The sequence below is a fragment of the Symphalangus syndactylus genome, chromosome 5, assembly GCF_028878055.3.
Source record: "Symphalangus syndactylus isolate Jambi chromosome 5, NHGRI_mSymSyn1-v2.1_pri, whole genome shotgun sequence".
NCBI classification, from domain to species: domain Eukaryota; kingdom Metazoa; phylum Chordata; class Mammalia; order Primates; family Hylobatidae; genus Symphalangus; species Symphalangus syndactylus.
This window is the reverse complement of record NC_072427.2, coordinates 7,117,381-7,133,876: the sequence shown is the minus strand read 5'-3', so window position 1 is coordinate 7,133,876 and position 16,496 is coordinate 7,117,381. Positions and strand designations below refer to the sequence as shown.

The 16,496-nt window shown below is 37.5% G+C and overlaps 1 protein-coding gene across 9 annotated transcripts in view; it reads left to right on the top strand.

Annotated features, from left to right (window-relative positions):
- The window catches only part of LRRC28 (leucine rich repeat containing 28), a 139,694-nt gene that overhangs the window by 98,831 nt on the left and 24,367 nt on the right, over positions 1 to 16,496 (top strand). For all 9 annotated transcript variants that reach the window (XR_008657568.2, XR_008657567.2, XR_008657565.2 and 6 more), the window contains 3 exons: positions 2,230 to 2,332; positions 11,158 to 11,333; positions 13,057 to 13,216. Coding sequence is in view for 5 of the 9 variants with exons in the window: in XM_063640071.1 (XP_063496141.1) it covers positions 2,230 to 2,332; positions 11,158 to 11,333; positions 13,057 to 13,216 (439 nt within the window). In the remaining 4 variants the exon portion in view is untranslated. The remainder of the gene's footprint in view (positions 1 to 2,229; positions 2,333 to 11,157; positions 11,334 to 13,056; positions 13,217 to 16,496) is intronic.

Sequence of the window (16,496 nt, the reverse complement as noted above, 5' to 3'; positions counted from 1 at the left end):
ACATAGTTTTGAAAAAGTAGAAAAATGCAAGTTAAAACAATGTCAAGATACCTTTTCTTACCTATAAGGATGGCAAAATTTAAAAACATTATGTTTTGCTTCCTATGGGGAAGCAGGTGTTCTCATACGTAGCTGGGGGAGGTATAAATTGTTGTAATGCTTTTGAGGGAAATTGTGGTTCCTTTCTGTAACTGGGCAGGATGATTGTAATAAGACCAGCAGGAAGTAATGTTAACCCACCCTACCCTCTCCCACAGGAACTCTTTCTTACCTTAACTTTATATTACGCTCCTCCTGCTTTCTGGGACAAATTGTCCAGAACCCATTTGTGAACCAAAAGACCTTCAACCAGCCTCTCTGATAGCAGTGATCGTATTGTATTACAGTTCCTGTTTTTCCTGTTTCCATGTTGGTTAATGCTGTATTCATAGCTATGTTTCCAAGGCCTAGCATAGTGCTTAAAGGTCCTTAATGGTTAAGTGGGTTTTCTTTTGCAATGTAAATGAATCTAAAAACCTCCTGATTTAGCTCTTTGGGCCTTTGACTTTCCTAAACTACAGAAAGATGAGGAGGAAGAGCTGTCCTTCAGCCTATCTTCTGTTTTCATAAGCAGAACCCTAGAAAACCTTTCAAAGACTATGTTCTTTCTTTTTTCTCTCTCTCTTTTTTTAAAATGTTTAGTCAGGGTCTGGCTCTATTGCACAAGCTGGATGCAGTGGAATGATCTTGGCTCATTGCAGCCTCGACCTCCCAGGCTCAAACAATCCTCTCACTTCTCCAGAGCAGCTGGAACTAGAGACACATGCCACCACACCTGGCTAATTTTTTTGTATTTTTTTGGTAGAGATAGGGTTTCACCATGTGGCCCAGACTGGTCTTGAACTCGTGGGCTCTAGCAGTCCGCCTGCCTTGGCCTCCCAAGGTGCTGAGATTACAGGCATAAGCACCACCACCCCCCACCCCCGCCATATTATGTTCTTTCTTAAGAGCAGATGGTTAGCAAGACTGCTCAGGACTCTGTTGTGTACCTCTGTGACAATAAAGTCAAATAGCCCTAGTCAGCAAGTGCTTAGGAGTGGAGAGGAGAGCTGGTTGGACATTCCTGGGCACATGGGAAGGGATGGCCTGGATACCTGAGAAGTGTCGCCACCACCTGTACTTGCCGGGAATCTCCATCTGTACTTTCAGCCTTATTTCCTCACCGGATCCTCTTCCACTCTTTGCCCTCTCACTGCCCTGCTACCTCTGGGAAATACCTGAGTTCTGCCTCTTTCTGACATTCTTGTTACTGTTGTAGGCCCTTCTTTTGGGGCCCCCTTTCTCAACTTCCTCCCTTTCCAGGTTCATACCCATTCCAGCCCCTGCTCTCTGGCCCTTAAGTCTTGTCTATGTCACTGTCACACCTCACGGGACTGGGATTTGGGTTCTGCTTCACTTCTTCCTCACAAGGAAGTTCTCTCTATTCCTACATCTGCCTGGATCCTAAGACTCCTGCATAGCCAGTGTCTGATCCCTAATCCTCCTCCATCCACCTTTGCCCATGGGAGGTGAGACACAGGAAATCTCTGTATAAAGTGTTAAAGAAAAAGTTATTCAGTGGCACTTGTTAAAGCATAGCAGGAAAGACTTTATTTGAGACCATCAGCCTAGGTACAGCAACCGCTGCAACTGGGTCTTGTAGTTGGGGAAAGAGATTGGGCCAGCTCTGAATATAACGTGGGCAAGTAGGAATTTACAGCCAAGGAGCAAGGTGGTCAGTGGATGGAAAATTGCTCAGAGGAAACATCAGGAATAAGGAGACAATATGTAGTTCTGGCAAGAAAAGGGATGACTGACCAAATAGAATTCTTGCTGAAGACAGGCCAGGGTGATTAGACCTAGGAGATGGGGGAGAAAGCAGGAACCCAATCAGATATCCCAAGTGGGGGGTTCTTGCTAAACTGACTTAGCAGAGTTCTTTGCTAAAACTGGATTTTACAAGGTCCACACATGGACCTAGAAGAAGGTTTAGGAACCTGACTAAAGTTTAGCCAAGCAAAGAATCTGTATCAAGGGGCAGAACTGGGCTTGTTTAGGCTGACCCATAACTTAACGTTATAGAACACTTTTTATGGTTTTCTTCCAGAGTAGAAATTTTCGAATATTTCTAATATTATGTATTAAATTTTATATTTCACATTATAATGGTGCCTGCATATAGGAATTACAGCACTTTTCTTTCTAATCCAGATTTAGGTCGATCTCGAGAACTACAATATGTATATGTGGATAACAACATTCACCTGAAAGGCTTGCCATCTTACCTATACAATAAAGTCATCGGGTGCAGTGGGTAAGGCCGATTTCACATTTTGAACTAAAAAATAGATTAACTACTTTTGGTACTTCTGTTCAATTTTGTCTTTGCCCTTGATGATATGCTAAACCAGGTATCCTTAGAAACTAAGGATATTGGGTAGGCAGTTTGAAATATTACACATTGGGTTCAGTCAGTAAGTTATTATTTTCTGGTCTAAGGAAAAATGAATCCATGTATACCTTTTTTTTTATTACAGAGAGAAACACCTTTATTTCCCCCAACACACCCCAGCTTTATTGAGGTAGAGTTGACAAATAAAATTGTAATTATTTAAATTGTACACGTGATGGTTTGATGTACATACATTGCCACACGTACCATTATAAACTCGGTGGTGCTAGTCACAGAAAGTAGAGGAATCAGCATTAATTTAGAAGGTTTTCTGTCACTGAAGCCCATTGCAATGACAATTTTACTGCAGTGACAGTCCTAGTGTCTAGGATTTTACCAGTTGGAAATATTTAGAACTCAACATTTGAGATAGTCCCTCAAAATAAATCATGATTCTAGCAACCAAAACAGATATTTCAGTTAATGGGCTTTTATTTTCAGAGCAGCAATAATCTTTTCTTTTTAGTCAGGCTTTTAGAAAGATGGCTTCGTCTTCTCCTTCTACAACGCTGGCACAGAACCACCCTAAAGTGTTTCCTTGAGTGGCCAAGGATTAAGATGGGGCCACTCAACCACCAGGACCCACTTGTGACTGACCTTTCCTTCCCCACTTCAGCAGCCAAGTAAACACTCTCCCCTTCTAGTCCCCATCATCCCGCATGACTTGGCCCATGCTATGAGTAGTTCTGGCCAGAAAAGGGATGACAATAAGTGTATACATAGAAGACAGCCGTTCCCCCCGTTGGCATAGCATAACTCCAGGGGCAGTCCCTAGGAGTAGTGGCCTTCTTTTAGGAAAACTTAACGCAGTTATCTTGGGAAAGCCCAAGATGAGTTCAGTGCCTATACAGGCTGATGAACTCCAAGCTGAGAGATGTATTCTGGAAACTTCAGTGAAGGAAAGATAATAGAATAGGTGTTTTTAGCTCAGTGATTTTTCTACAGCTGATTATGTCACAGCTGTGATACTATGTAGTCATTAATCCTAATGAGTTTTTAAAGGATCATTAATATAGCCCAATTCTTCCAGGTGGTGAATAAAATGCCTGCAATCACCATGGTACATAGAATGATGCAAGCAAGCTCCAAAGCTGAAGGCACTTTTTCCCACACCAAAACCTTCAGAGACCACACTGAAATGTGATCTGCATCTCTGCCACAATTAAGGAGTAGTTTTTGTTTAAGGAAAAGTGCCTTATACTTTGTTGTTTAGATATAGATGTTATTGACTACTAGAAAGTTCTATTTGTGCTAAGTAGAGAGATATTTTTAAATCTTTGACTTTGTGTCTGGTAGCAGTGGTAGTGAATTTGATGAGAACTCCAAATCTTTTAAAAAAAAACAACACTAGGAGAAAATACACAAATTATTAGGTAGTAGTCTACTTTTTTATTATTAAACTTTTGTTATAGTAATAGAGAAATAAAATTATTAACAGGATGGTATCAAACAACCAGTTTTCTAATAGTAGTATTGAGGGAATAAGCAGTCCTACTTACAAATTGCCTATAATCTAAAGGCATTTTTAGCCTGTTGGTTTAACTCAAAACTCAGAATGCTTTCTTCATAGAAACAGCTCTGGCCACTACATTCCTAAGCAAACTCATTAAAGAGTCATTTGACCTATTTTGCACCCCCAAAATTATACTTATAATAATATTTCTATGACAAAATGTGTTCAGAATTTTAATAGATGATAACTAGTGAAGCTTTGACAACAGCGTTAAGAGTCTCCTTTCTTCTGCCTCTTTTATCTGTTGGATATATGAAAAGGGACTTCCCAATTCCAGTTCAAAGTAGTGTTGCTTAGTGCCTCAGCCTAAAGGAAAAGAGGGGGAAGGGGTAGTAGCACAAGGGCGTGGGGGAAACCTAGTGAAAGGACATACGTGTGTTTAAAGCCTAGAAAGTGCCCTTCTTGATTCAGAACACGAATTTTGGTCCAGTTCTTCCTTCAGTGAACATTTATTGAGCAACTACTCTGGTCACTGTATGAGATAATGGCTATACAGTGATGAGCTAAGCGATGCAGTACCTGCCTTCATGGACCTTCTGATCTAGCCAGGGTGTCAAGCAAACCCTAAATAATTTAACAAACTTGGTACTAGTTCTCTTTAAGGAGGTAATATTTAATCTGAGACCTGAAAGATCAACTCCCTTGGTTCTTCACTGCTATCATATGTTGCATCTGACCTAGATGTAGGCTTGGGATACAAGAACAGTTTCTGCTGTGCTGTACAAGCTCTGAAACAATTACAGTACCCTTTTCAGATTGAGGGTCTAAGAATTAGAGCAACAACTGAACAAAATGAACACAGCTTTAGGGACTTGTGGGACAATATAAGAAAAGTCTGAGATATATACATATTTATTTCAGATTCACATCTCAGAGGGAGAATAGAGAGAATGGGGTATAAAACTTATAAACAGGTATAAAAACAGCAAATAACAAATGTTGCAGTTTTAAGACATCTCAGAAGTCTCATAAAATTATCTTTGGTATTCATGGAAATGCAAACAAAGTTAGCTTCTCCTTATTCTATGTTTATTTGTCAAATAATTTGTGAACATTAGCAAATCAGCACAGTGCTAGAAATTGTGGGAAAAACAAAGATAGTTTAAAGGTTTATCTTGGTATGCAAAAACAACCGTAATACAAATAATAAATACCCTAAGAGAGGTAGAGTGATGGAAATGTATAGCATGGAACTGTGTTTTATAACCTAGCTTCAAAGCCACACCCTGTTGTTTCTGTTATATCCTGTTGATTACACAGGTCAACCCTATTCACAGTAGGAGGGGACTACATGGAGAGTGACCACTAGGAGCAAGGACCATTGGGGGCCCACTTGGAGACTGGCTGTCACAGCTTCATGGCATCTATACTATTTGCTAGCCTCATGGAAAAGAACGATCTTTATTTTTTCTGGGTTTTTCTTATTATTACAGGAGTAAATGTCCTCAATCTTCTACGTTATAGCCAGAAAGAAAGGTTCATTCCATGTTAGAATTTTAGAGAATGGTAATTGGCACATATCTTTACTGAGGAGAACTAATGGTAAAAGTAATCCTCTACAGGATGATTTTTTCCAGTTGTTTAATTATGTAAGAAAAAAAAAACCAAGCCACTGCTTTGCTTTTTATTGTGTAAATAAGCAATTATAGCTGGATTTGTGTCCAAATTGGTTAAATACTATTCTAATGGTTTATTAATGTAACCACTGAGGGTAATAGAGTTGTTTGTATGAGAAATGTATTCTGAGTTAAACCAATATACTAAAAGTAGTCCCTTTTTTATGTAGGGGCTGCCTGCCCCCAGTATCGGATACCTGAAACACACTTCTGTGGAGCAGGACCAAAGTGGCCTGGCTGCAGATGAAAGTACTCAAGTGTGATTGAAACTGTCATTTAAGAGAGCAAGTTTGCAGTTTGACGCCCATGAAGTTAGTTGTTGTTAAAACAAAAATATTAATTACTTTTAAGTGTTAGCAGAATATAAGAGAACCCAGGGTCTCTACAATATAACTTTCACAATATCTAGGAAACATTCCAAAATTACAAGACATGTAAAGAATCAGGAAAAGGTGACCTATTCTCAAGAAGAAAGATGACCAGCAGAGACTCCAACTTGAGATGACCCAGATTGTTGAAGTGACAGAGATTTCAAAGCAACTGTTATAATTATTCTCAATGAAGTAATGAATGAAAAGGCCAGAAAAGTAGAGACTGAAAAAAAAGGAAATCCTAGAATTGAAAACAGTGTCTGAAGTAAAAAATTAACTTGATGGACTTCGTGGCAGAATGGTCGGAACAGAGGAAATGTCACTGAACTGGAGATAGATCAGTAGAAATGATCCAATCTGAAGGACACATAGAAAATACATTGAAAACAAAAATGAACACAGCATCAGGGACCTGCCAGCCAATATAAAAGAATCTTATGCATGTATAATTGGCATCCTAGAAGGAAAATGGGGAGAGAATGGGTAACGTCAGTAACAAACATGTTTGAAGAAATAATGTTTAAAAATTTCCCAAATTTGATGAGAAACAAATTTACATTTTCAAGAAGCGTAGCAAATCCTAAGCAATATAAATTCAAAGAAAACCATGCGTAGGCAAAGCTGATGAAAACAAAAGATAAAAAGAAAATTTTGAAAGCAGCCAGAGAAATTACATACAAAGGAGTAATTCAAAAAGATTGTTAATTTTTCATCAGAAACTTTGAAGTCCAGAAAACAATGCAACTACATTTTATAAGTGCCAAAGAAAAAAGTCAACTCAGGATTATGTAAATACATTCTCAGAACAAAACTTAGCCTTAAGTAGCTCTGCCAAGATGACAGACTCTTTGTCCAAGCCAAGGTTTATTCTTTCTAGGTGACATAGTTTCTTTCCATCTCCATATCCACTTCTCCCCTTTCCTTTTACTTTTAAGCTGAAGAAAAACTTTTCTGCTAAAAAGGAGAAGGATAAATCTGTAGTAGTTCCCACAAAAATGCACATGTAGATGACACAGCATACTTTCTGAAGGAGAAAAGGTCATTATTTGGGTACTATCAAAAGTCATACAGCTCTCACTCCCCTCTCAGTCTATTATATATTAATGTCTGTCTCTCCTCACTATAATAGGCCCAGTTCCGATCTTAAGTATGTTCCTCACAAATGTATATGCTCATATGTACCAAATACCCAATTTTTATGGAGGCACGATTTGTAGTAGCTCTACACTACAAACAGCCCAAATGTCCATCATTACTGCACAGCAATGAAAATGAATAAACTACAGTACACAAAGCAACATGGATGAATTCCAGAAGTATAATGTTGACAAAAGAAACCAGACACAGCAACCTTCATGCTATTCAAAAAGGCCGAACCAGACTATAGTGTTAGAATTTGGAATAGTAGTTCCCTTTGGGGTATGGGTTTTGCTTAGCAGTGGGACCCAAGGTGGTCTTCTGAGGTTCTTGTTCTTGACCTTGGTGGTGATTAGTGTGTTCATCTTGTGAAAATCATCTTGTGAGTAATTGTGTTTTTTGTACTTTTCTATATGATTATATTTTTAAATAATGTTTTAAGTATTTTAAAGTTTACCTTAAAATATCGATAATTTATTCAACATTATATTAAAGAAAAACACGATTATATTGGTATGTTAAGAAAAACTTTTGATGATTTTGTATGATTTCTGATTTTGATTAATTCTGTAGCCACATATAATAATAATTTTTATATTAAATGATGATATATTCAAACTAGGCCATTAAAATCAGGAATAGGAAAGGAGTGAGGGCCCACTGTCACCACTGCCATCTGTCTAATGCAATAAGACGGAAAAAAAAGGAAATAGACATAAATACTGGGAAAAAAAGAACCAGAAAGACCTTTATAGGTGATATGCTTGAATACCTAGAACACTCAAGATATGCTACCAAAACAAATCTTTCAGACACGTAAAAGAATTTAGTAAGGTGGCTAAATATAAGATAGCATACAAAGATTAGCAGCTTTTCTTTATGTCTTCATAAATTAGAAATCAAAGTTGGGGGAAATGTCATTTATATTTGTACCACACATTTAAATATCCAGTAATAAATATCACAAGGAACAGAATCTATATGAAGAAAATTGTGAAATTTTTATTAAAGGATAGGATAGAAAGCACTAGGTGGATAGTACAGACATACCGTGTTTTCAAATAAGGAAATTTATCATCAAATTACCTGTCTTAACATAGAAATCGATGTTAATTCTAATCCAAATCTCTGGAAGGCTTTAGGGAAATAGAGATAAAATAATTGTAAAGTTCAAATTGAATGGTAAGTGAGAATTTCAAGAAAAAAATTGAACAATAATAGTTAGGGCAGATTTGTCAAATGATAGAATGTTCTATAAAGTATTGTAATCAAAACAATATAGAACTGACACAGAATTAAACGGATACATCACTGAAACAGACTAAAGACTCCAGAAAGCAATGCCAGTGTATTTGGGAACTTAATAGGATAAAGAGAACAGTTCAATTCAGAGGTAAATGTTAGTGTTGTTTAATAATGCTACCCATATTATTTTTCCATTTGGAAAAAAAAAAGCTATGTCCTATTTTATATAACCAAGTAAGACAAATAGATAAAACATCTACATGTAAAGGTGGTGGTTCGTACCTGTAATCCCAGCACTTTGGGAGGCCGAGGCGGGCCAATCACTTGAGGTCAGAAGTTCAAGTCCAGCCTAACCAACATGGTGAAACCCCATCTCTACTAAAAATACAAACATTAACTGGACGTGGTGGTGGGTACCTGTAATCCTAGCTACTTAGGAGGCTGAGGCAGGAGAATCACTTGAACCCGGGAAGCAGAGGTTGCAATGAGTTGAGATCACAGACTGTGCTCCAGCCTAGGTGACAGAGCAAGGCTCTGTCCTAAAAAAATAAATAAATAAATAAATCTACATGTAAAAATACAATAAACATACTGGAAGAAACTTGAGGATAATATATGCACAGTCTTCAAATTAGGGTAACCCTCTTAAGAAATTCAGAAAAATGTAGATACCGTGAAGGAAATAAGTGGATAGATTTCACATCAGAAAAGAATGCAGACAAAGGGAACCATATGCAAAGTTAAAAGACAAAAACATTTTTGTCGATAAATATTTCAGCGCATATGACAAAGGATTGTTATCACCAATATGGAAGTTCCTACAAATTGATATATTTTAATTTAATAGAAAATTAGGTAAGGGATGGACATGGACAGTTTACAGAAGAAGAAATATCAATGGCCAGCAAGCCTGACAAAAGGTGATCAAACTCATTAGTTACCAAGGAGACATTTCCATGAATCAGCCTAGCGAAAACTAGAATGACTGATAACATCCAGTTCTGATGATGGTGTGGGGAAATGGATACTTTCTTCGCAATCTTTTTGGAAAGATCTCAGGCATTTAAAATGTTCATTTTTCATGGCCAGTGGTCTCAGTTTGGGAATTTTACTATAATAAAAACATCTGCCCACTGGAATGTATGTAAGATTTATTGTGATGTTGTATGTGTAGTAGGAGGGAAAACATTGAAACCAGGATAAACATAGTGAATAAATTAATAAACTGTGGTTCATCCGTAGTATGGAATATTACAAAAGGAGTTCTCTAAATCTATCTTGATTGGCATAAAAGATTATGTGAACAAAATCGCATTCAGAATTATTTGCTTTAGGAACTAACAGAGAAAGCCACTGGCTTCTTACCCATAATGATATTCCACACCTCTTCTGTTTATCTCAAGCTCTCATTTTCGAGACCCTAAATACTTCCTCATTTCTGTTTCCTTCTGTATTTGGGTTCTCTTTACCTCTTTGCCACTTATTAGTCCCTTTCCTATCTACCATACTGTGGTCAGATATTTGGTAAAAAAACAGAACAAAACAAAATAAAGAAAGAAAAAAAACCACACCTAACATTCTTCCCCGTGAATTAAAACCATCTAACTTCAGCTAATATTCCTGGCCTCCTTCCCCTACCCATCCATACCCTGCATCCCTGTTTCCAGCACTGTTGAAACCAAGACGTAGCCATATTCTTTCAGGCTTCTGTACTGCTGCACATGCTGTTCCCTCTGCTTGGAATGCTCATAACACATTTCCATTTATTCCAGGTGAGTCGAACATTAAGTCAGATATTGTCTTATCTTTAAAATCTCCCCCAATTCCCTGGACAGAGTCAGTCAACCCTTCTTTGCCCCCACATTAGAATAATTGTAATGATTTTCTCCCAAAGGAAGGGTTCATTCTTGTTTTTCTTAATTTAAGTATCTTAACTGACTGGCATAGTAAGTGCTCTGGAAATGTTTTCTGACGGAGGGAAGGAACAAATGAAGAAACTTTTAAAAAATAAACGAATCAAGGGCGCTGGCTTCCAGTCCTGTCCCCTAAGCTTCATTGCTTGTATCTGGTCAAGGTTAGTGATATTATTTCATGTTGTCTTCAGAGCCAAGGTTTGTTGGCCATCTGTTTGTCGTTAGACAAGAAAAGTATTCAGGCTTTTAGGTTACCCAGTGGTTTCACACAAGAAATAGAATGATACTGGATTTGTGAGTTTCGGTAACACTGCAGCGTTAGGAACGAGGACAACTCTGCCTCCTGGTTATGAGTGGCTGCAGGGAATAGGGCATGACTTGGCTTATTGAGTATGCCAAGAATATTTTCCCCACAAGTTTATGGAAGGATCCAATAAAGTTATCTTCTGCCATTTAAAATCTATTTGCTTTGTGGGTTTAAGTTTTTCTGTACAAAAAGTCTATTAAACCAAGAAGAAGTACTCTTTTTTTTTCTTTTAATTTTGAGAGTTTCAAAAAAACACGTACTTGGAGAGGGTAATAAAATTGGGAAAAGTAAAATTTACAAAGCAAATTGTGTACAGCCTAAGAAGGAAAGTTCCTTTAAAGTTCATCCTTGCTGGAAGTGACTGGGCCTCAGCAATGATTTAGCTGAGTTCCAACTGATGAGTTTAGATTGCTGGGCCAGGTTTTATGAAGGAACCCAGGATAGCATCTGTTCACTTTGAAAAGAATTCTGGCAATTCAGCAGTGTCATAAATTTTCAAATGTATATTTTGATTAACACATTTTATTGGCACCCATATTCTTTTCCTTATTGCTAATAATACTGTGAATGTGGGTCTTTCTGCAGCTGTGGTGCTCCCATTCAAGTTTCCGAGGTGAAGCTGCTTTCCTTTTCATCAGGGCAGCGAACCGTTTTCCTCCCAGCTGAGGTGAAGGCCATAGGGACAGAGAATGATCACGTCCTCCCTCTGCAGGAATTGGCCATGAGAAGTCTGTATCATACCTACCACAGCTTGCTGAAAGGTATGTGGGACTTCTGGTTTTTTTATTTTTCTGTCTCATTTAGTGAACATTGTGCTTTGTGCACTTGTTTTGGCTTTCATCTTTAAAAAAAATTATTGTGGTAAAATACACATAACACGAAAGTAACCATTTTATCCATCTTTAAGTATACAGTTCAGTGGCATTAAGTACATTCACATTGTTGTGCAACAGGATTTTTCTGATAAGAAAAATAGTTTTGATATTTTATTAACACTGATCATTTTAGCACCCCCTACAGACACAGGGAAGCATTCTTAAAAACGTGGTTGTCAGTTGCAAAGCACGGTGCTTAAAAGTTCAAGTTTCAAGTAAGGAACTTGGTATTTGGGAATGTGTATTTGGTTGAAGTGAAAGGCTGGCAGTAGGGGAAATTTGGAAACATCTTGTCCTTAAAGTTGGATACGTCAGTAGAGCAGGTTTTTGCCTTGCCGCCTCCTCGCATCTCAGCAATATGTAGACCTAAAGGAGGTAGAAGTACTGGGAGCCGTTGGCAGTATTGTCGCAGCGTGCCAGCTAAAATTTGGAAATGATTTGGCAGTGCATAGATTTGATAGGTATTGTGGGTGTATGTCTGAAATGCTTTAAGACAGCACTAGGCAATATTAATACGAAAAATACATTTCAGGTGTTTTTAAAACTGTGAAATGTTTCGTCTTTACTTAAAAAACAGAGTCCATACAAAAACATCTCACATTAACCTTCCAGAAATGCCTAGTGCAAAGTTAAGTTGGTTTTAAAAGCTAAGCAGAAAATTATAGTTGTTCACCAATCAGTAAATTCCATTTTTCTAAGTGTTATTGATGAGTCTGGACAGATATAAAAGGTAAAAAGATGATTTGTATTTCCTTCCCAAAGTTGAGTTGATAATTTTTAGATTTCACCTCAGCATGACCATTTCTCTCTCTGTTGGATGTTCATCATCAGTAGAAACCCAGTGTAAATGTGTCCTCAAGATTGCCTGGGCCACTGGGATGTTTTGCTTTAAATGTCTCTTTTGTGTAGCTCAGACCAAGCTGGGAAGGAAGCTCCCTGTTTTTATTAATGACAGCTCATGAGAGTAAGACAGGCAAAAGCTTGGTTTCATTATTTTTCATTCTTTTTTTATTTCCTCCCTTTCATTCTCTTCAATAAATATTATTTAGCCTTGGTGGAAGATTGATACTAAATACCTGATAGATTAGGGAGAACTTAATGAAAGTCAGTTTTAGTCGTCAGTTCCAAAAATTCTCTGACTCTTTTTTTTTTTTTTTTTTTTTTTTTGAGACGGAGTCTCGCTCTGTCCCCCAGGCTGGAGTGCAGTGGCGCATCTCGGCTCACTGCAAGCTCCGCCTCCTGGGTTCACAATTCTCTGACTCTTATTAAAGTTTGCAAAATCCTCTTTGGGTGAATTAACCCTTTTTGATCTTTGTTCTTAAAAAATATTTTATCTCACTTATTCCTTGCCTCTACCTCAGGACAGCTTCTGGCTCTTAAAATGAGTGACTTTGTGTTTTCTTTTAGTATCAAAAATATTTTAAAAAATCTTTCATTTTCAAATGATGTTAGATTTTTATTCAGTGTGTATCAATCAGATAACAGATTTTTCAACATGAAGTACTTTTAAGTAACTGAACTTATTTGGTAACAAATAAATACTTTAAGAAGCCTAGTTTAAGGAAGTCAGATTTTTTACTCGTGTGTGTGATTTTCTCTTGTGTTCCAGATTTGAACTTTCTGTCTCCAATCTCATTACCCAGAAGTCTCCTGGAGCTGCTGCACTGCCCTCTGGGGCACTGTCATCGGTGTAGTGAGCCTATGTTTACCATCGTCTACCCCAAGCTCTTTCCCCTGAGAGAGACGCCAATGGCAGGGCTGCACCAGTGGTAATCATGCCTAAGTGGGCACCAGGGTTTACACCCAGGCAAGGGGTGCCGGGTGGGGAGGGGAGAGGCTGTGCATGAAAGCATTAAGTCAGCAGTTTTAAAGGGGCATGACATGCTTCCTGAGAAACAGCTAAACGAAACGATGCTCACTTTCAACAGCACAAGAAAACTGGATTTGCCTTTATTAATTTTTTGGTCATGTGCTGGACAGTTTTATTGTATATATTATTTAGAGGAGCTCATTCTTTGTGAGAATGTTTTCCTGCTGTTTCCCTATTCACAGTAGCCTTTAGGCAATAAGGGATGCGAGAAAAAAAAATGTGTTATATAACGGGATGAGCCCAGCTCTTTTGCTTAGTTGGTGTTGCTAACTGAAAATGTGTGATTGAGTTCTGTGTGTGTGTGTGTGTGTGTGCATGTGCACACACACACATTTCTGTTTTGAATTTCTAACCCTTCCAAGTGGCATTCTCATGCCACTCTTTATTTCTTGGCATATTGCCTTGAATTTGCTAAGAATGTTCACTAAGTAAAACCCCAATAGTGCTACTTTAAAAAAAGAATAGTCGTTAAAGATAGGCTCTCAAATGAAAAATTCCCCATTTGCACAACCTTAGTTTATGGCCTTCCTAAATTTAGGAAACTGAATTTAAACTTTTTCTAAGTTTGAATTTTTTAAGTAAAAAAAAAAAGTACTATAGTACCTCATTTATCACCATCAAATGTATTTCATATGAGTAAATTTTCCACATAACTGAAGCCATTATCCCTCTTTCAATGCCAAAAAGCATTTTGCTTATAATCATGTTAATAGAAACCTTTCCAAGATTTTCTTTCCCTCCTTCGTTTCTTAATCCATGCAAGATAGGCAGTATGGGGCAGTGTTCAGAGCGTGGACTTTGCACCCGACAAGCCTGGCCCTTCTGTTGTGAGAATGTGGGCAGGCTGTGGGACTTCTCAAAATGGGGATACAACAGCCTGCGTGGCAGGGCCATGTGAGGCTTGGCAGATGAGAAAGGCACACACCTGGCACGTAAGAGGTATTCAACAAATGGTAGTTACCATTTACATAGCTCTACTCACTCCATCCCAAAACCGTGTTTATCTTTTTCTTCCTCTGGATAATCCTGTTTTGCTATATTTCAGTTCCTATTTCAATCTTCTATAATTTTAACGTTTCCTGCTTACAGGAGCCCTCCTCCAAATCTTTCTAATTGTCTACTTCTAAGGTGATCAGATAACCAGATTTGGTGGAATTGCATTTAAATTAGAATAAAAATAATTGAATTGGGTTCTGAGTGTATTACTACATGAATAAAATTAACAAATAAAATAGACACGTTTATGAGAATCTTACAGTGGTGCAGTGCACAGGCCCTGATTCCAACTGCACAAGGCCATCTCAGGCAACTTACTGATCATCCCTGAGCTTAGTCTTTTCATCAATAGAATGGGAATAATAATAATATCTATTTAATAAGGTCATTGTGAGAATTAAATGTGATCATCCCTGTGAAGAGCCCAGGATGGTGTCTGGCAAGTAATAAAAGGCAAATGTTAACTATTATTCTATTTTTGTAGTGCAGAGACTTTTTATTTCTTATTTTTGCTGTGTTCTTAGCAAATTATCTTTAGCAAGATATCATCACAGGAAAATCTTAACTAATTCATTAAACTACAGTTCAAACCTTTGTGCATTGTTATTATACAATTTCCTATAGAAGACATTTCCTTGTTGAAAATATGAAAATGTAAACAAAATGATAGGGTCAGGATGCTCAGTAGCCAGTCAAATTCTGAATACCTGTTTTTAAAATTAAACTTTTTTAATCATGGCAATTCATTTACGAAAATAAAGTAGATCCTTCAAATGAAATCACTTTTATGTTATCTTTATATGAAATTTGGGGAATTTAGTCAGTACTTGCATTTTCCATTTACTGTTTAATTTCCCTGCTACAACTTAGAAATGTAGTGTGACTGACTAATCTATTGTTTCAGAACATAAATATTATTAATTTCATAAAATGAGTATATGAAGTACATAGGACTAAGGCAGTGTCCTTTTCTTGCATAAAGCCAGAGTGCCTCTGTTTATAGCGGAGATGAAATGCAAGATACAAACATGGCTTTCTGTGGGAAGTTAATGGTAGGGTCTGAAATTGAGAGTTTGTGGCTTTCATTCAGCCCACCAGGCTGTGCTCCTTCCCATGTTGCCATGGAGATTGTATTAAAAGCATCGGCTTCGGTTTCTACCATAGTCTTAAAAGTACTTTCTTTTGTAATTGAAAACCAAATACTTGAATCTCCAGTAGCCTGTTGCTGAAAATATTTTTTAATATCATAAACTCTAAAAGATCTAAGTTTTCTAATATATTCAGTTGTTTGCATTGCTTGTCATAAAATACATTATATCAGCCAATATCTAAATTAATGTGAACATCTGGCATTATTTCAAAACGGAGCATATTGAATATTCTTCTAAAATACCAAATTCAGTGGAAGTGTTAGTTTCAACCTAAATTTAACACAGAGTGAAGTAAAAAGAAATGACAGTATTTTGCATAAACAGTAAATACCCAAACTTTCAAATATATATAGCAAAGAAGAATAGCTAGTAAATTCATGACTTTTGATCCTGTAGGCATAGCAAATTTTCATTTTCAAAACTTATTGTTCATTTATTAAAATGGAGAACTTCAACGTAGAAGATTATTTCTTAGTAAAATAACATGTGTCTCTTTTCCCAAGCATGTATGGGTCTCACAAGTTCCGTATTTCCCAATAGGAAACCAGGCTACCCAAAGTTTTTCAGGGGCATTGGATTAGTTTGCTAGGGATGCTGCAACAAAGTGCTACAAACTGGGTGGCTTAAACAACAGAAATTTATTGTATCTCTGTTTTGGAGGCTGGAAGTCCAAGATCAAGGTGTCAGCAGGGTTGGTTCCTTCTGAGGCTATGAGGGAGGGATCTGTTTCAGGCCTCCATGGCTTGTAGATGACCATCTTCTCCCTTCATCTCTTCACATCATTTTCCCTTTATGAATGTCTGTCTCTGTGCACAAGTTTTCTCTTTTTATAAGGACACCATTCATATTGGATTAGGGCCTACCCTAATGACCTCATCTTACCTAACTGTTATATATACAAGGACATTGTTCCCAAATAAGGTCTCTATATTAGTCAGCACAGGCTGCCATAACAAAATGGCAGGGTGGCTTAAACAGCAGAAATTATTTTCCTATAGTTCTGGAGGAAAGAAGTCTGAAATCAAGGGGCCA